Source organism: Vidua chalybeata, chromosome 28 (genome assembly GCF_026979565.1).
Source record: "Vidua chalybeata isolate OUT-0048 chromosome 28, bVidCha1 merged haplotype, whole genome shotgun sequence".
Lineage (NCBI taxonomy): Eukaryota > Metazoa > Chordata > Aves > Passeriformes > Viduidae > Vidua > Vidua chalybeata.
This window is the reverse complement of record NC_071557.1, coordinates 1,457,717-1,477,511: the sequence shown is the minus strand read 5'-3', so window position 1 is coordinate 1,477,511 and position 19,795 is coordinate 1,457,717. Positions and strand designations below refer to the sequence as shown.

The 19,795-nt window shown below is 59.8% G+C and overlaps 2 protein-coding genes across 2 annotated transcripts; one reads left to right on the top strand and one right to left on the bottom strand.

Annotated features, from left to right (window-relative positions):
* Positions 1–4,391: 4,391 nt before the first annotated feature.
* Positions 4,392–8,951, bottom strand: NPM2 (nucleophosmin/nucleoplasmin 2). Its single transcript, XM_053966332.1, has 10 exons — positions 8,728–8,951; positions 8,537–8,626; positions 8,348–8,432; positions 7,234–7,350; positions 6,184–6,277; positions 5,113–5,225; positions 4,928–4,956; positions 4,805–4,841; positions 4,591–4,651; positions 4,392–4,456 (listed from the first exon to the last, which is right to left on the bottom strand). The coding sequence occupies exons 2-9, from the start codon at positions 8,596–8,598 to the stop codon at positions 4,607–4,609; spliced, it is 582 nt and encodes a 193-aa protein (XP_053822307.1). The 5' UTR covers positions 8,599–8,626; positions 8,728–8,951; the 3' UTR covers positions 4,392–4,456; positions 4,591–4,606.
* A 2,047-nt stretch (positions 8,952–10,998) lies between these two features.
* On the top strand, positions 10,999–19,368 carry PBDC1 (polysaccharide biosynthesis domain containing 1). The gene is made up of 9 exons (XM_053966328.1): positions 10,999–11,055; positions 11,179–11,244; positions 12,685–12,744; positions 15,211–15,351; positions 16,398–16,509; positions 16,594–17,371; positions 17,434–17,516; positions 17,852–18,454; positions 18,683–19,368. Exons 1-6 carry the CDS (start codon positions 11,020–11,022, stop codon positions 16,704–16,706), a joined length of 528 nt encoding a protein of 175 aa, XP_053822303.1. The 5' UTR covers positions 10,999–11,019; the 3' UTR covers positions 16,707–17,371; positions 17,434–17,516; positions 17,852–18,454; positions 18,683–19,368.
* The last annotated feature ends 427 nt before the right edge of the window (positions 19,369–19,795 follow it).

Sequence of the window (19,795 nt, the reverse complement as noted above, 5' to 3'; positions counted from 1 at the left end):
GAGGGGGCGGCGGGGGCGGGGAGGGTCCGGGCCCAATCGGCTTCTTTAGCAAAGCCTTCTCCTTTCGAGAACGTCTCGAATTTCCTGCAGGAACAAGGAGCCGGGGCTGTGGGGCTGAAGGAAACGGGAGGGGAAAAATAAAATCACCGCGGCCGCTGGGCTAATTCCGGCCGTCACTAATTGCCGGGTGTTGCGTTTCCCTCCTGCTTTAAGGCTCCGTTCAACTCGATCTGTTATAATTTTGTGACCCCCCCCTCAAGCCCAGCCGCGCTTTGTGGGGCGGGGGGAGCCCCGGTTCGGGGATTGCGGCCCCCCCCGGGGTCTGTCCGGCCGCAATCCCCGGGCATTGCGATTATGGGGAGGGGGGACAGCAGCGGGGTCGGGGGACAGCAGCGGGGTCGGGGGGACAGCCGGGCGGGTGACCCCGGCAGGGAGAACAGGGGGGACGGTGATGGTGGCAGGATGAGGGGATGGGATTTGGGGTACCAGGATGAGGAGATGGGGTTTGGGGACCAAAATGAGGGGATGGGGTTTGGGGCAACACGGTGAGGGGATGGGATTTGGGGGTACCAGGATGAGGGGATGGGATTTGGGGTACCTGGATGAGGGGATGGGATTTGGGGTACCTGGATGAGGGGAATGGGGTTTGGGGTACCAGGATGAGGAGATGGGGTTTGGGGGTACCAGGATGAGGGGATGGGGTTTGGGGGTACCAGGATGAGGGGATGGGATTTGGGGTACCAGGATGAGGGGATGGGATTTGGGGGTACCAGGATAAGGGGATGGGGTTTGGGGTACCAGGATGAGGGGAATGGGGTTTGGGGGTACCAGGATGAGGGGATGGGGTTTGGGGTACCAGGATGAGGGGAATGGGGTTTGGGGGGGACACGGTGAGGGTATTTGGGGGGACAGGGTGATGGAATTTGGGGTACCAGGATGAGGGGATGGGGTTTGGGGTACCAGAATGAGGGGATGGGGTTTGGGGCACCAGGATGAGGGGATGGGATTTGGGGTACCAGGATGAGGGGAATGGGGGCACCAGGATGAGGGGATGGGGTTTGGGGTACCAGGATGAGGGGATGGAGTTTGGGGGTACCTGGATGAGGGGAATGGGGGCACCAGGATGAGGGGATGGGGTTTGGGGGTACCAGGATGAGGGGATGGGATTTGGGGTACCAGGATGAGGGGAATGGGGTTTGGGGGTACCTGGATGAGGGGAATGGGGTTTGGGGCGACACGGTGAGGGGATTTGGGGGGACCAGGATGAGAGGAATGGGGGTACCAGGATGAGGTGATGGGATTTGGGGTACCAGGCTGTGGGTGATGGGGTTTGGGGTACCAGGATGAGGGGAATGGGATTTGGGGGAACAGGAGGGACCAGGCTGAGGTGATGGGGTTTGGGGGTAACCAGGATGAGGAGATGGGGTTTGGGGGTACCAGGCGGCGGGGGATGCCCTGGGTGGGGATCAGGGGGTACCAGAGTGATGCCCTGAGTGTGGAGAACAGGGGGTGCCACCCTGGGTACCCCTAGAGGGGAACTGTGGCTGCCACCCTGGTGTCCTATGGGGGAGCACTGGGTGCCACCCTGGGGTGCTGCCCTATGGGGGAGCAGTGGGTGCCACCCTGGGGTGCTGCCCTATGGGGGAGCAGTGGGTGCCACCCTGGTGCCCTATAGGGGAGCAGTGGGTGCCACCCTGGGTACCCCTAGAGGGGAACTGTGGATGCCCCCCTTGTGCCCTATGGGGGAGCAGTGGGTGCCACCCTGGGGTGCTGCCCTATAGGGGAGCAGTGGGTGCCACCCTGGTGCCCTATGGGGGAGCAGTGGGTGCCACCCTGGTGCCCTATGGGGGAGCAGTGGGTGCCACCCTGGGGTGCTGCCCTATGGGGGAGCAGTGGGTGCCACCCTGGGTACCCCTATGGGGGAGCAGTGGGTGCCACCCTGGGGAAAACTCGGCTCGATCCCGGTGCGAGCAGCACCCGAGAGACCCCAAAACCGGCCCTGAAGGGGCTGCGGGCAGAGGATGAGCCCCAGGCGGGGGAGAGGGCAACGTTTGGGGTCGCGCTGCCACTTTGGGCTCCACACATCACCTCGGGGGGAAGGGGGGGTCAGGAGCTGCCTCCCGCATTCCCGGGATGCGGAATCGCCTCGCTGGGTGGGAACGCACAAGGGGGTCCGGCCCGGGGAGGGCGGGGGGCGCTGCCAGCGCCCCAAATCCCTCTCCACCACCTTTGTGCGCGGCCAGGACTCATTTCCTGCCCGGGATCCGCTTTAACGCCTTTGGGGGAGGTGGGATGGGACTGGGGGGGGCCTTTCTCCATCAAAGGCGCTTCCCTTCCCCTCTTCGTTTTCAAAGAATTTACCTTGGGAAGGGAAAAAAAAAAAAAAAAAAAAAAAAAAGAAGAAAAAAGGTCCCGAGGATGTTTTAAGGCCGCGGGGCCGCGGGCAGCAGAGGGTGCCGATATGGAACAGCGGATTTTAAAAGCTCACAAAAAAAAGGGGTCGCAGCAGCCCCAGAGGGTGCGGGGGAGAGGGGAGGGGGTGTCGAACCTCGCAGCCCCCGCTAGGAGGGTGCGGACCCCGTTAACCCCCTCGGGGCGAGCCCGAGCGGGGCTGGGGTCCGTGCCAGCCTCGCCCGGACCCTCCAGAGGGGTCTGGGGGGGGGGCATCGGCATCGCTGAACCCCCTCGAGGTCACACACGACCCCCGGGGCGCCATCCCTGTCCTGCCCGGAGCCACTCGGGATGGGACCCCGGGAACCCCCCCCCAAAGCCAAGGGGCAGCTCGGGGGGTCACCAAGGGCGGCTTCGCCCACCCCGGGGTCCGCAAAGCCCCCGCACCTACCTGGGTCCGACAGGAGAACGAGAGCAGCTGGAAACACCTGCGGGGGGAAAAAAAAAAAAAAAAAAAAAACCAAAAAAAAAGGAAACCGGGAACTTTCTTGGGGAGGGGGGCGGGCGGTTCCTCCTTCCCCCAGCCCGGGGAAAGCCGAGAACGGCCCGGGGGTGGCAGCGGGGACCCGGGGGTGGCAGCGGGGGGACTCGGGGGTGGCAGCGGGGGGACTCGGGGGTCACAGGGACAGGTTCTGCAGGGTCAGGGGTGGCAGCGGGGACCCGGGGGTGGCAGCGGGGGGGCTCGGGGGTGGCAGCGGGGACCCGGGGGTGGCAGCGGGGACCCGGGGGTGGCAGGGACAGGTTCTGCAGGGTCAGGGGTGGCAGCGGGGGCCCGGGGGGGGTGGCAGGGACAGGTTCTGCAGGGTCAGGGGTGGCAGCGGGGGGGCCCGGGGGTCACAGGGACAGGTTCTGCAGGGTCAGGGGTGACCGAGGGAACGGGCGGGTGAAGCCCGGGGTGCTCCGAGCCCACGCGCGACGCCCGAAGCTCATGGGGGAGGCAGCGGGGCTGGGGGCTTCTCCTCCTCCTCCTCTTCTTCCTCCTCTCCCTGCGGCCCCGGGGGTCGCCCAGCGCCGTGCTGTGCCCTCGCCATCAGCCGCCCGTGCCGGGCCCGGTGCCCGCAGGGAGGGGCTGGGGCCCGCCCGGGACGGGGGGGGAATGGGGGGCTCGGTTTGGGGGTCCCCAGCTGCCCCCGCCCCAAGCGCACCGCGCCCCGGGGACACAGGGCTGGCTTGTGTCACCTCTTGGTGCCAGCGCAGCCGCGGGCTGTGCCTCACCCACCTGGGGAGGGGCTCAGCAGCTGCTCCAGCGCTGGGGGGGGGCTCTGGGGACCCCCTCCCCTCGCAGGGGGAGGCCGGGGATCCCCCCCTCCCCCCCTCGCCGGGCACCGTTTGCTGGCCAGGGAGGTGTTAAATACCTGAAAAATCCCGCGGCGGGGAGCTGGGGAACCCCGGGGGGGTCAAACCGCCCTGGGGGGGTCAAACCGCCCTGGGGGGGTCCCCAAAGGGCACCACAAGGGAAGAGGGGGGGGGTCGGTTCAGAGCTCACCTGCCTTGGCACTCGTGCCTCGGTTTCCCCCCGGGAGAGGCAGGAGGGGGAGCAGCAGGGAGCCCACCCCCCCCCCCCAACCGCAGGAGGGTGGGGGGGGGGGGCCCGATTCCATCAAATCAACCCAAATCAACCCCCCCGGGACTGGAATTCAGCCCAACGCCAACTTTGCAGCCCCCCCGGGAGGCACAAAAGGGGCAGCCCCCGGCCCCGTCCCCTCTGTCCCCAACCCCATCGCGGGGGTGTGAGCGGGATTAAACCCCCCCCCCCCCCCAAGCCCCAAACAGGGGGTCAGGTCCCCTCTGGGATTCCCGAGCCCCCCAAATCCCGGCCAGGTCCAGTGGGATCCCATCCTGTCCCTAAATCCCCCTTCTCACAGCCCCCCAAATCCAGGGTGGGGGGTGCTCCCACAGCCCCCCCTCCCACCCCCCAGAGCAGCACGGGGCTCCAGGAGTGCAAAATGTGCTTTATTTTGGGATCGAGACCACCACCACACCACCAGCTGCTGCTTCCAGGCACCTGGAAGGGAAAGGAGGAAAAGGGATTTTACCGGGCTGACCCCGCTGTGGGGTCGGAGCCGCCCCAGCCCCGCGTTGGGGGCACCCCAATTCCCCCCCCCCAGCTCTGTGGGGACCCCCCACCCCAATCCTCACCTGGATGGAATTCCCGTCATTTCTTTGGTGCTGCTTTCCTGCCCCGGCCGGCTCCGCGTCCCTGCGGGAACGGGGGAGGGGGCTGAAGGCGCTGGGGGAGCCCCCAAATCTGCGCTGCGCCCCCATTTTTGGGGTCCAGCTGCTGCTGACCGACCCTTCTGCCCCCCAACCCCCGGGATTAGGGGGAGCAGGGGACGCCCCCAGCAGCTCCTACCTTGGCGGGAGGGGGACCCTCGGGGGCGAGGCTGTTCCTGCTCGGGAGAGAAGGGGGGGTTTGGGATTGGGGTCCCGGCCACGGGGGACCCCCAACCCCCCGCCCCAGGATTTGGGTACTCACAGCTCCTCCTCCTTTTCCCGCTTCCTTTTCTACGGGAGAGAGAAAGGGATGAGGATGGGGACTCTTCCTCGCCGAGGGGATGAAGGTCACCCCGTAACAGGGAGGAATTTGGGGTCCCCACCCCCCTTCCCCGTGCCGCGGGGACCCCCAAAACCCCTGTGGCCCCCCAGCCCTCAGGTGCTGACCTTGGCAGCGCCGCCCTTCTGGGCACCTGAGCCCTTGGGGGGCTTCTTGGGGGGCTCCTCTGCTGCTTCCTCTTCCTCCTCCTCCTCCTCCTCATCCGAGCTCAGGTCCATGACTGCGGGAGAGCCTGGCTGAGCCCCCAGACCCCGCTGGGGGGGTCGGGGGGGGGGGGGACCCCAAAACTCACGGGATATGGGGTGGGGGGGGGACACCCCAATAGTCGTGGGACACGTGGGGGGGTCAGGGGGTGGGGGGACACCCCGACACTCACTGGGCACGTGGAGGGGACCCCGATACTCACTAGACAGGGGGTGGGGGGGGTCAGGGGGACCCCGATACTCGCTGGACACCCCAATACTCAGTGGACACGTGGAGGGTGTCAGGGGGTTGGGGACACCCCGACACTCACTAGACACGTGGGGGGGACCCCGACCCTCCCTGGACACCCCGACACTCACTGGATACGTGGGGGGGACCCCAACCCTCACTGGACACCCCGACACTCACTGGACACGTGGAGGGGACCCCGATACTCACTAGACAGGGGGTGGGGGGGTCAGGGGGACCCCGATACTCGCTGGACACGCGGGGGGGGACACCCCAATACTCAGTGGACATGTGGAGGGTGTCAGGGGGTTGGGGACACCCCGACATTCACTGGGGACGTGGGGGGGACCCCGACCCTCCCTGGACACCCCGATACTCACTGGACACCCCGACACTCACTGGACACGTGGAGGGGACCCCAACCCTCCCTGGACACCCCGACACTCACTGGACACGTGGGGGGGACCCCAACCCTCCCTGGACACCCCGATACTCAATGGACACGTGGGGGGGACCCCAACCCTCCCTGGACACCCCGATACTCACTGGACACGTGGGGGGGACCCCGTGGGGGGGGACCCCGACCCTCCCTGGACACCCCGATACTCCCTGGACACGTGGGGGGGACCCCAACCCTCCCTGGACACCCCGACCCTCCCTGGACACCCCGACACTCACTGGACACCCCGACACTCACTGGACACGTGGGGGGGACCCCAACCCTCCCTGGACACCCCGACACTCACTGGACACGTGCTGGCCGCTGACGTAGACGGGCCCGGAGCCCGCCCGCAGGCGGAAGGTCACTGGCGGGGTCAGCTCCACTCCGGCCAGCGAGGCCTGGAAAATGGGGGTGCAAACAATTGCTGGCAGCCCCCCGGGACGGCAGCAGCCCCCAGACCCCGGAGCCCTGCCCGGGGCCACGGGCGGAGACCCCCGGAGCCACGGGCGGAGACCCCCGGAGCAGCAACGGCCTCTGGGACAGCAGCAGCCCCCCGAGCCCGGAGCCCCCTCCCCGGGGCAGCCCCCCAAACCCGGAACCCCTCCCCCGAACCCGGAGCTCTCCCCAGGGCAGCCCCCCGAGTTCGGAGCCCCTCCCCGGGGCAGCCCCCCGAGCCCGGAGCTCCTCACGGAGCAGCCCCCCGAGTTCGGAGCTCTCCCCGGGGCAGCCCCCCGAACCCGGGGCCCTCCCAGGGGCAGCCCCCCGAACCCGGGGCCCCCTCCCCGGGGCCGGAGCTCTCCCCGGGGCAACTCCCCGAGCCCGGAGCCCCTTCCCCGGGGCAGCCCCCGGTGCCCCTTCCCCGGGGCAGCCCCCGGAGCCCCTTCCCCGGGGCAGCCCCCGGAGCCCCTTCCCCGGGGCAGCCCCCGGAGCCCCTTCCCCGGGGCAGCCCCCGGAGCCCCTTCCCCGGGGCAGCCCCCGGAGCCCCTTCCCCGGGGCAGCCCCCGGAGCCCCCTCCCCGAGCCCGGAGCTCTCCCCGGGGCCGCCCCCCGAGTTCGGAGCTCTCCCCGGGGCAGCCCCCCGAACCCGGAACCCCTCCCCGAGCCCGGAGCTCTCCCCGGGGCAGCCCCCCGAACCCGGAACCCCTCCCCGAGCCCGGAGCTCTCCCCGGGGCAGCCCCCCGAGTTCGGAGCCCCCTCCCCGAGCCCGGAGCTCCTCCCTGGGGCAGCCCCCGGAGCCCGGAGCTCTCCCCGATCCATCCCCGGGGCAGCCCCCCGAGTTCGGAGCCCCCTCCCCGAGCCCGGAGCCCTCCCCGGGGCAGCCCCCCGAGCCCGGAGCCCCCTCCCCGGGCACTCACCGAGGGCAGCACCGAGGGTTTGAGCGTGGCCAGCGGCACCGGGGCGCGGCTCTCGCCGTCCTCGGCCAGCACCTCCAGCACGTGGAACTCATCCCGCGCCGCCTCCCCCAGGCACACCTGGGCGTGGGGGGCAGGAGGGAATTCAGGGAATTCCCGCAGAACGCCCCCAAAATTCAACCAGCACCCCCCACCCTTTTTTTGGGGTTTTTTTGGGGGGTGAGGGCACCCCCTGATCGTGCAGAACTCCGTGGAATGAGGGGAAAATCCCCTGAGAGCGCACGGGACCCGCCGGGGGTTTTTGGGGCGCAGCCCCGATCCCCACAAATTCACCCCCCCAAAAAACAGGGATGAGGTTCCCCCCAACCCCGCGGGAATTTGGGGGGGCTGAGGGACACAATCCCCCCCCCCACGCGCCATCTCTCCCACGTCGCGATTAATGAATGAATTAATTAATGCCGGAATTAATCCCGGGCAGCGGGAAGAACAAACCGCCCCCAACCCCCTTTTGTTGGGGTTTTGGGGTTTTTTTTGGGGGGGGTATTTATTGGGGTTTTAGGAGCATTCTTAGGGGTTTTGGGGTTTTTTTTGAGGTATTTCCTGCTTTTTTTTTTTTTTTTTTTTTTTTGAGGGGATATTTTTTGGGTTTTGGGGTTTTTTTTTAGGGATTTTTTGTTTGTTTTGGGGCTTTTTTGGCGGTATTTTTTAGGTTTTGGGTTTTTTTTTTTTTCTGGTGGGGTAATTTTTGGGGGGTTTTAGGGATACTTTTTGGGTGGTTTTAGGGACATTTTTTTAGGGGGAGTTCTAAGGATATTTTGGGGGTAGTTTTAGGGATTTTTTTTGGGGATTTTAGGGACATTTTTGGGGGGGATTTTTAGGGATTTTTTTTTGGGTTTTAGGGATATTTTTGGGGGGTTTTAGGGACATTTTTGGGGGGGGATTTTTAGGGATTTTTTTTTTTTTTAATTTTAGGGATTTTTTTGGGGTTTTAGGGATTTTTTTTTGGGTTTTAGGGACATTTTTTGGGGGGGGATTTTTAGGGATTTTTTTTTGGGGAGGTTTTAAGGAAATTTTTTGGGTTTTAGGACATTTTTTTTGGGGTGGGGGTGTCACTCACCGTGCGCAGGACCAGCTGCTGCTCGCAGCGCCACTCCTCGCTCACGCGGAAGGTGCAGGAGCTCCTCGCGCTGCTCAGCTCGCACCTGCGCGGGGGGGACACGGGGGGGACAAATGGGGGGGGGGGGGGGTCCCAGGGAGGGGTGGGGGGGACACCCCCAGAGCGGGGTTTATGGGCTGGGGGCGACACTCACCCCAAAGGACGGACACGGGTCTGTCGGAGCCGCTGTCGGTGCTGTCCGTGAAGGACATGGCGAGGGTGGGGGGGTGGTGGCACGGCCTGGAGAGGGGGGGGGCACGCGGAGCTGTGGGACCCCCTCCCCAAAAAAAAAAATTCCAGCGCCCCCAAATCTTCCCCCCCCCCGCCGCCCCAAAACTCACCCAAAGCAGCGGCGCGAGCGTCGGCCCCGAGGGAACCCCACAGACAGCGGGGCCGCCCCGCAGCCGGCGCTTATAGGGCCCCCCCCCGCCCGTGTGATTAGCGTTAATTGGTTAATTAGCCCCTCAGGTGGGGGGGGGGATGAGCGCGGGACGGGTCACCGCGTGGTGACACGCTGGTGGTGGCGCCGTCCTGCGTGTCCCCGCGCTCTGTGTGTGTGCCTCGATGTCCCCTCCGTGTCCCCCCATGTCACCCCATGTCCCTCGATGTCACCCCGTGTCCCTCGATGTCCCCCCGTGTCCCTCGATGTCACCTCCGTGTCCCTCGATGTCCCCCCGTGTCACCCCGTGTCCCTCGATGTCCCCCCGTGTCCCTCGATGTCACCCCGTGTCCCTCGATGTCACCTCCGTGTCCCTCGATGTCCCCCCATGTCCCTCGATGTCACCTCCGTGTCGCTCGATGTCCCCCCATGTCCCCCCATGTCACCCCCGTGTCCCCCCGTGTCCCTCGATGTCACCTCTGTGTCCTCTCGATGTCCCCCCCGTGTTCCTCGATGTCCCTCGATGTCCCCTCTGTGTCCTCTCGATGTCCCCTCCATGTCCCCCGTGTCCCTCGATGTCCCCTGTGTTGTTCCGTGTCCCTCGATGTCCCCTCCGCATCCCTCGATGTCCCCCCCGTGTTCCTCGATGTCCCCGTGTCCCCCCGTGTCCCTCGATGTCCCCTCTGTGTCCTCTCGATGTCCCCCGTGTCACCCCGTGTCCCTCGATGTCCCCCGTGTTCCCTCCATGTCACCCCTTGTCCTTCCATGTCCCCTCCGTGTCCCCCCATATTGTTCCGTGTCCCTCGATGTCCCCCCGTGTCCCTCGATGTCCCCCCATGTCCCTCGATGTCCCCCCGTGTCCCTCGATGTCACCTCCGTGTCCCTCGATGTCCCCCCGTGTCACCCCGTGTCCCTCGATGTCCCCCGTGTCACCCCGTGTCCCTCGATGTCCCCCGTGTTCCCTCCATGTCACCCCTTGTCCTTCCATGTCCCCTCCGTGTCCCCCCATATTGTTCCGTGTCCCTCGATGTCCCCTCCCTGTCCCCGTGTGTCCCTGACCCCCCGTGTCCCCCCATGTCCCCCTCTATCCCCCCAATGTCCCCCCCCATGTCCCCCCGTGTCCCCTCTATCCCCCCCATGTCCCCCATGTCCCCCCCGTGTCCCCCCATGTCCCCCATGTCCCCCCGTGTCCCCCCATGTACCCCCCGTGTCCCCCCGTGTCCCCCCCCGTGTCCCCCCGTGTCCCCCCCATGTCCCCCCATGTCCCCCCATGTCCCCCCCATGTCCCCCCATGTCCCCCTCTATCCCCCCCCATGTCCCCTCTGTCCCCCCGTGTCTCCCCCATGTCCCCCCCGTGTCCCCCCCATGTCCCCCCGTGTCCCCCCCATGTCCCCCCATGTCCCCCTCTATCCCACCCCGTGTCCCCCCGTGTCCCCCCATGTCCCCCCGTGTCCCCCCGTGTCCCCCCGTGTCCCCCCATGTCCCCCCATGTCCCCCATGTCCCCCCATGTCCCCCCATGTCCCCCCATGTCCCCCTCTATCCCCCCCCATGTCCCCCATGTCCCCCCATGTCCCCCATGTCCCCCATGTCCCCCATGTCCCCCCATGTCCCCCATGTCCCCCCATGTCCCCCCATGTCCCCCTCTATCCCCCCCCATGTCCCCCATGTCCCCCCATGTCCCCCATGTCCCCCATGTCCCCCCATGTCCCCCCATGTCCCCCATGTCCCCCATGTCCCCCCCATGTCCCCCTCTATCCCCCCCCGTGTCCCCCCGTGTCCCCCATGTCCCCCCATGTCCCCCCCATGTCCCCCTCTATCCCCCCCCATGTCCCCCATGTCCCCCCATGTCCCCCATGTCCCCCCATGTCCCCCCATGTCCCCCCATGTCCCCCATGTCCCCCCATGTCCCCCCATGTCCCCCTCTATCCCCCCCCATGTCCCCCATGTCCCCCCATGTCCCCCATGTCCCCCATGTCCCCCCATGTCCCCCCATGTCCCCCATGTCCCCCCATGTCCCCCCCATGTCCCCCCTCTATCCCCCCCCGTGTCCCCCCGTGTCCCCCATGTCCCCCATGTCCCCCCATGTCCCCCCATGTCCCCCCATGTCCCCCTCTATCCCCCCCCCGTGTCCCCCATGTCCCCCATGTCCCCCATGTCCCCCCATGTCCCCCCATGTCCCCCTCTATCCCCCCCCGTGTCCCCCCGTGTCCCCTCCCGTGCGGGGGCGGGGCCGCCGCTCCTCTTCCGGCAGCGATGGCGGCGGCGGCGCTGCCGGGGCTGGGGGCACTGGTGAGACTGGGGGCACTGGGAGGGACTGGGGGGCACTGGGAGGGACTGGGGGGCACTGGGGGGCCGTGTCCCCGTGTCCCCGTGTCCCCGTGTCCCCGTGTCGCAGCCTCGTGTCCCCCGCAGGGTCCCGGCGAGGCCGCGGCGGCCGCTCAGGCGCTGGCGCTGCCCGCGGAGGCCTTCGGCAACGACGTGAGCGGCACCGGGGGACTGGGGATACTGGGGATACTGGGAATACTGGGAATACTGGGAATACTGGGGGGGCTGGGAATACTGGGGGGGCTGGGAATACTGGGGGGGCTGGGAATACTGGGACTACTGGGAATGGGGGGACTGGGGGGACTGGGGATACTGGGGATACTGGGAATACTGGGGGGACTGGGAATGGGGGGACTGGGGGGGCTGGGAATACTGGGGGGGGTGGGGGGACTGGGGATACTGGGGGGACTGGGGGCACTGGGAATGATAACTGGGGGGACTGGGGAAACTGGGAGTGGGGACTGGGAATACTGGGGAGATTGGGAATACTGGGGAGATTGGGATTACTGGGAATACTGGGGGGACTGGGAATACTGGGGATACTGGGAATACTGGGGGGACTGGGGATACTGGGGGGACTGGGGATACTGGGGGGAATGGGAATACTGGGGGGACTGGGGATACTGGGAATGGGGGGACTGGGAGTACTGGGAAGACTGGGGGGACTGGGGATACTGGGGATACTGGGGGACTGGGAATACTGAGGGGACTGGGAATGGGGACACTGGGGGGACTGGGAATACTGGGAATGGGGGGACTGGGAGCACTGGGAGTACTGGGAATGGGGGGACTGGGAATACTGGGAATGGGGGGACTGGGAATACTGGGACTACTGGGGGGACTGGGAATACTGTGGATACTGGAGGACTGAGGACACTGGGAATACTGAGGGGACTGGGAGCACTGGGGGGACTGGGAGCACTGGGAATGGGGAGACTGGGGGGACTGGGAATACTGGGAATGGGGGGACTCGGAGCACTGGGAGTACTGGGAATGGGGGGACTGGGAATACTGGGAATGGGGGGACTGGGAATACTGGGACTACTGGGGGGACTGGGAATACTGTGGATACTGGGAGGACTGAGGACACTGGGAATACTGGGGGGACTGGGAGCACTGGGGGGACTGGGGGGACTGGGAATGGGGACACTGGGGGGACTGGGAATGGGGGGACTGGGAATACTGGGACTACTGGGAATGGGGGGACTGGGGGGACTGGGAATACTGGGAATGGGGGGACTGGGAATGGGGACACTGGGGGGACTGGGGGGACTGGGAATGGGGGGACTGGGGGGACTGGGAATACTGGGAATGGGGGGACTGGGAATCGGGACACTGGGGGGACTGGGGGGACTGGGAATGGGGGGACTGGGAGCACTGGGAATGGGGAGACTGGGGGGACTGGGAATACTGGGAATGGGGGACTGGGAATACTGGGAATACAGGGAATGGGGACACTGGGAGCACTGGGAGCACTGGGAGCCCCAAGGGGAGGGAAACCCCCATGAAAGGAGGGAGGGACCCCAGAAGGAGGCGGGTCCGGGCCGGGCAGCGCCGCGCGTGCGCAGCAGCCCGGCCGTGCCCGCCCCGCAGCCCCGCGTGGAGCTGGCCTGGGCGCACAGGGCGCTGCAGCACGCCCGGGTCTACTTCAACGTGAGTGCGGCCTGCGGGGGCCCGGACGGGGGGATTTGGGGTGGGGTTTGGGGTGGGGATTTGGGGTGATCCGGGGTTTGGGGGGATTTGGGGATCCGGGGTTTGGGGGATTTGGGGATCCGGGGTTTGGGGTGCCCAGGGGTTTGGGGGGATTGGGGGGATCCAGGGGTTTGGGGGGATTGGGAGGATCCGGGGGTTTGGGGGGGATTGGGAGGATCCGGGGTTGGGGGGATCCGGGGGTCTGGGGGGATTTGGGGTGATCCGGGGGTTTGGGGTGCCCAGGGGTTTGGGGGGATTGGGAGGATCCAGGGGATTTGGGGTGATCCAGGGGATTTGGGGTGTCCAGGGGTTTGGGTGGGTATTTGGGATGATCCAGGGTTTGGGGGGGATTGAGGTGATCCGGGGTTTGGGGGGATTGGGGGATCTGGATTTGGGGGGGATTGGGGGATCCGGGGGTTTGGGGGGATTGGGGGATCGGGGTTTGGGGTGGGGATTTGGGGGTGATCCGGGGTTTGGGGGGATTGGGGGTGATCCGGGGTTTGGGGTGGGGATTTGGGGGTGATCCGGGGTTTGGGGGATTGGGGGGATCCAAGGTTGGGGGGATTTGGGGTGCCCAGGGGTTTGGGTGGGGTTTGGGGGATCCGGGGGTTTGGGGGGTTGGGGGATCCGGGGGTTTGGGGGGATTGGGGGATCGGGGTTTGGGGGGGATTTGGGGTGGATCCGGGTTTGGGGGGATTGGGGGATCCGGGGGTTGGGGGGGATTTGGGGTGATCCGGGTTTGGGGGGATTGGGGGATCCAGGGGTTTGGGGGGATTGGGGTGATCCGGGGTTTGGGGGGATTGGGGGGATCCAGGGTTTGGGGGGATTTGGGGATCCGGGGTTTGGGGGATTTGGGGATCCGGGGTTTGGGGGGATTGGGGGTGATCCGGGGTTTGGGGGGATTTGGGGTGCCCAGGGGTTTGGGGGGATTGGGGTGATCCGGGTTTGGGGGGGATTGGGGGGATCCAGGGTTTGGGGGATTTGGGGATCCGGGGTTTGGGGGGATTTGGGGATCCGGGTTTGGGGGGATTGGGGGATCCGGGGTTTGGGGGGATTTGGGGGGATCCAGTGGTTTGGGGGGATTTGGGGGGATCCGGGGTTTGGGGTGCCCAGGGGTTTGGGGGGATTGGGGGGATCCAGGGGTTTGGGGGGATTTGGGGTGATCCAGGTTTGGGGGGATTTGGGGATCCAGGGTTTGGGGTGATTGGGGGATCCGGGGGTTTGGGGGGATTTGGGGTGATCCGGGGTTTGGGGGGATTTGGGGGATCCGGGGTTTGGGGGGGATTTGGGGTGATCCGGGGTTTGGGGGGATTTGGGGGTGATCCGGGTTTGGGGGGATTTGGGGATCCAGGGTTTGGGGGATTTGGGGATCCGGGGTTTGGGGGGATTTGGGGATCCGGGTTTGGGGGGATTGGGGGATCCGGGGTTTGGGGGGATTTGGGGGGATCCAGTGGTTTGGGGGGATTTGGGGGGATCTGGGGTTTGGGGTGCCCAGGGGTTTGGGGGGACTGGGGGGATCCAGGGGTTTGGGGGGATTTGGGGGTGATCCGGGTTTGGGGGGATTTGGGGATCCAGGTTTGGGGGGATTGGGGGATCCGGGGTTTGGGGGATTTGGGGTGATCCGGGTTTGGGGTGATTGGGGGATCCGGGGGTTTGGGGGGATTTGGGGTGATCCGGGGTTTGGGTGATTGGGGGATCCGGGTTTGGGGGGGATTTGGGGTGATCCAGGGGTTTGGGGGGATTGGGGGGATCCAGGGTTTGGGGGGATTGGGGGATCCGGGGTTTGGGGGATTTGGGGTGATCCGGGTTTGGGGTGATTGGGGGATCCGGGGGTTTGGGGGGATTTGGGGTGATCCGGGGTTTGGGGTGATTGGGGGATCCGGGTTTGGGGGGGATTTGGGGTGATCCAGGGGTTTGGGGGGATTGGGGGGATCCAGGGTTTGGGGGAATTTGGGGGGATCCAGGGTTTGGGGGATTTGGGGGGATCCGGGGTTTGGGGGGGATTTGGGGTGCCCAGGGGTTTGGGGTGGGGTTTTGGGGTGCCCCGGGGTTTTGGGGAGGGGTTTTGGGGTGATCCAGGGGTTTTGGGGTACGCTTTTGGGGTGCCCCAGGGTTTGGGGGGGATTTGGGGTGATCCAGGGGTTTGGGGTGCCCAGGGGTTTGGGGTGGGGTTTTGGGGAGCCCCAGGGGTTTGGGGTGTGGTTTTTGGGGTTCCCTGTGGGTTTTTGGGGTGTGGTTTTGGGGTGGTGTTTTGGGGTGTGGTTTTTGGGGTTCCCTGTGGGTTTTTGGGGTGTGGTTTTGGGGTGGTGTTTTGGGGTGTGGTTTTTGGGGTTCCCTGTGGGTTTTTGGGGTGTGGTTTTTGGGGTGCCCCATGCATTTTGGGGTGTGGTTTTTGGGGCTCCCCAGCTGATCCCTCTCCCCCCCCAGCTCATCTCCTCCGTGGACCCCAAGTTCCTGAGGCTGACCCCGCTGGACGAGCGCATCTACGCCGAGTTCCGCGGAACCTTCCGGGAGCTGCGCCTCGAGCGCCTGGACCCCGAGGAGCTCAAATCGGAGGCGGCCAAGGAGGTGGGGGGGGTTTGGGGGGGGGTTTTATGGGGTTTTTGTGGGGTTTTGTGGGATTTTGGATGGGTTTTAGTGGGGTTTGGGATATTTTATTGGGATTTTGGCTGGTTTTAGTGGGATTTTGGATGGGTTTAGTGGGGTTTGGGTGGTTTCAGTGGGGTTTGGATGGGTTTTAGTGGGGTTTGGGATATTTTAGTGGGATTTTGGCTGGTTTTAGTGGGATTTTGGATGGGTTTCAGTGGGGTTTGGGTGGTTTTAGTAGGATTTTGGGTGGTTTCAGTGGGATTTTGGATGGGTTTCAGTGGGGTTTGGGTGGTTTTAGTAGGATTTTGGGTGGTTTCAATGGGGTTTGGGTGGTTGTAGTGGGATTTTGGATGGGTTTCAGTGGGATTTTGGGAGGTTTTAGTGGGATTTTGGGTGGTTTCAGTGGGGTTTGGATGGGTTTCAGTGGGATTTTGGGAGGTTTTAGTGGGATTTTGGATGGGTTTCAGTGGGATTTTGGATGGGTTTCAGTGGGATTTTGGATGGGTTTTAGTGGGATTTTGGGAAGTTTTAGTGGGATTTTGGGTGGTTTCAGTGGGATTTTGGGAGGTTTTAGTGGGATTTTGGATGGGTTTCAGTGGGATTTTGGGAGGTTTTAGTGGGATTTTGGATGGGTTTCAGTGGGATTTTGGATGGGTTTCAGTGGGATTTTGGATGGGTTTTAGTGGGATTTTGGGAGGTTTTAGTGGGATTTTGGATGGGTTTCAGTGGGATTTTGGATGGGTTTCAGTGGGGTTTGGATGGTTTCAGTGGGGTTTGGGTGGTTTTAGTGGGATTTTGGGGTGCTGTATTGGGGTTTGGGTGGTTTTAGTGGGGTTTGGGAGGTTTTAGTGGGAATTTGGAAGGGTTTCAGTGGGATTTTGGATGGGTTTCAGTGGGATTTGGGTGGTTTCAGTGGGGTTTGGGTGGTTTTAGCGGGCTTTGGAACATTTTTAGTGGGATTTTCTCCCTTTTTTGGGTTTTTTTTTTTGGGGGTGCTGAGGTTGTTCTGACCCCCCCCCCCCCAGAAGTGGCGCCCGTTCTGCCTCAGCTTCGAGGGCGTGGTGGAGGATTTCAACTTCGGGACGCTGCTGCGCCTGGACGCGCGCGGCGCCTACACCGAGGACAACACCATCCTCGGTGGGTTTGGGGTTTTGGGGGTCCGGGGCGGCGACCCCAAAGCCACGGATCCACCCCACAGCCCGTCCCTGTCCCCTTTTGCAGCCACCAGGATCCAGTTCCTGGCCATCGAGATCGCGCGGAACAGGGAGGGCTGCAACGAGGAGATCCACAGGAGAGGCGGGAAGGAGGGAACGGCGCCGGGGGGAGCGGGATGAGGGGGGCGAGGGGGGCAGGAGCCTGAAACCCTACAGGAGATTCCATGAATCCTACAAGAGATTCCATAAATCCCACAGGAGATTCAATAAATGATAAGGGAATTTTCATAAATCCTGCAAGAGATTCAATAAATCCTGCAAGAGATTCAATAAATCCTAAAAGGTCTTCAAAAATCCTACAAGAGATTCCATAAATCCTACAAGAGATTCAATAAATCCTACAAGAGATTCCATAAATCCTACAGGAGATTCAATAAATTATAAGGGAATTTTCATAAATCCTGCAAGAGATTCAATAAATCCTAAAAGATCTTCAAAAATCCTACAAGAGATTCAATAAATCCTGAAAGGTCTTCAATAAATCCTACAAGAGATTCAATAAATCCTACAAGAGATTCCATAAATCCTACAAGAGATTCAATAAATCCTACAAGAGATTCCATAAATCCTACAAGAGATTCAATAAATGATAAGGGAATTTTCATAAATCCTACAAGAGATTCAATAAATCCTACAAGAGATTCCATAAATCCTACAAGAGATTCCATAAATCCTACAGGAGATTCCATAAATCCCACAAGAGATTCCACAAATCCCACAAGAGATTCAATAAATGATAAGGGAATTTTCATAAATCCTGCAAGAGATTCAATAAATCATAAAAGGTCTTCAAAAATCCTAAAAGAGCTTCAATAATCCTAAAAGAGATTCCATAAATGCTAAAAAGATCTTCAAAAATCCTACAAGAGATTCCATAAATCCCACAAGAGATTCCGTAAATCCTGCAAGAGATTCAATAAATCCTAAAAGGTCTTCAATAAATCCTACAAGAGATTCAATAAATCCTACAAGAGATTCCATAAATCCTGCAAGAGATTCAATAAATGATAAGGGAATTTTCATAAATCCTACAAGAGATTCAATAAATCCTACAAGAGATTCCATAAATCCCACAAGAGATTCCATAAATCCCACAAGAGATTCAATAAATGATAAGGGAATTTTCATAAATCCTGCAAGAGATTCAATAAATCCTACAAGGTCTTCAAAAATCCTACAAGAGATTCAATAAATCCTACAAGAGATTCCATAAATCCTACAGGAGATTCAATAAATTATAAGGGAATTTTCATAAATCCTGCAAGAGATTCAATAAATCCTAAAAGATCTTCAAAAATCCTACAAGAGATTCAATAAATCCTACAAGAGATTCAATAAATCCTACAAGAGATTCAATAAATCCTACAAGAGATTCCATAAATCCTACAAGAGATTCAATAAATGATAAGGGAATTTTCATAAATCCTACAAGAGATTGAATAAATCATAAAAGGTCTTCAAAAATCCTACAAGAGATTCCATAAATCCCACAAGAGATTCCGTAAATCCTGCAAGAGATTCAATAAATCCTGCGAGAGATTCCATAAATCCCACAAGAGATTCAATAAATGATAAGGGAATTTTCATAAATCCTACAAGAGATTGAATAAATCCTACAAAAGATTCCATAAATCCCACAAGAGATTTAATAAATCCTAAAAGATCTTCAAAAATCCTACAAGAGATTCAAAAATCCTACAAGAGATTCAAAAATCCTACAAGAGATTCAAAAATCCTACAAGAGATTCAATAAATCCTGCGAGAGATTCCATAAATCCTACAAGAGATTCCATAAATCCCACAAGAGATTCAATAAATGATAAGGGAATTTTCATAAATCCTGAAAGAACTTCAATAAATCCTAAAAGGTCTTCAAAAATCCTACAAGAGATTCCATAAATCCCGCAAGAGATTCAATAAATCCTACAAGAGATTTAATAAATCCTAAAAGATCTTCAAAAATCCTACAAGAGATTCAAAAATCCTACAGGAGATTCCACAAATCCCGCAAGAGATTCAATAAATGATAAGGGAATTTTCATAAATCCCGCAAGAGATTCCATAAATCCCACAAGAGATTCCATGAATCCTACAAGAGATTCAATAAATCCTACAAGAGATTCCATAAATCCTACAGGAGATTCCATAAATCCCGCAAGAGATTCAATAAATGATAAGGGAATTTTCATAAATCCTACAAGAGATTCAATAAATCCTACAAGAGATTCCATAAATCCTAAAAAGATCTTCAAAAATCCTAAAAGGTCTTCAATAATCCTACAAGAGGTTCAATAAATCCTACAAGAGACTCCATAAATTATAAAGGAATTTTCATAAATCCTAAAAGATCTTCAATAAATCCTAAAAGAGATTCAATAAATCCTAAAAGATCTTCAAAAATCCTACAAGGGATTCATTAAATGATAAGGGAATTTTCATAAATCCTAAAAGATCTTCAATAAATCCTAAAAGATCTTCAAAAATCCCACAAGAGATTCAATAAATCCTAAAAGATCTTCAATAAATCCTACAATTACTTCAATAAATCCTAAAAGATCTTCAAAAATCCTAAAAGGTCTTCAATAAATCCTACAAGAGATTTAATAAATGATAAGGGAATTTTCATAAATCCTAAAAGATCTTCAAAAATCCTACAAGAGATTCAATAAATCCTACAAGAGATTCCATAAATCCTAAAAGATCTTCAATAAATCCTAAAAGAGATTCAACAAATCCTAAAAGAGATTCAATAAATCCTAAAAGATCTTCAAAAATCCTACAAGGGATTCAATAAATGATAAGGGAATTTTCATAAATCCTAAAAGTTCTTCAATAAATCCTAAAAGAGATTCAATAAATCCTACAATTACTTCAATAAATCCTAAAAAATCTTCAATAAATCCTAAAAGATCTTCAATAAATCCTACAATTACTTCAATAAATCCTAAAAGATCTTCAAAAATCCTAAAAGAGCGTCAACATTGGGTTTATTTGCAGAAATTCCCTCACTCCTCACATTCCTTTGATAAATCCTAAAAAAAAATTCCTCGGGGTTTGCTCGGATTTTGGGGTCTGGGGGAGAATTTGGGGTTCTGGGGTTGATTTTGGGGTCTGGGGGAGAATTTGGGGTTCTGGGGTTGATTTTGGGGTCTGGGGGAGAATTTTTGGGGTCTGGGGTTGATTTTGGGGTTCTGGGGTTGATTTTGGGG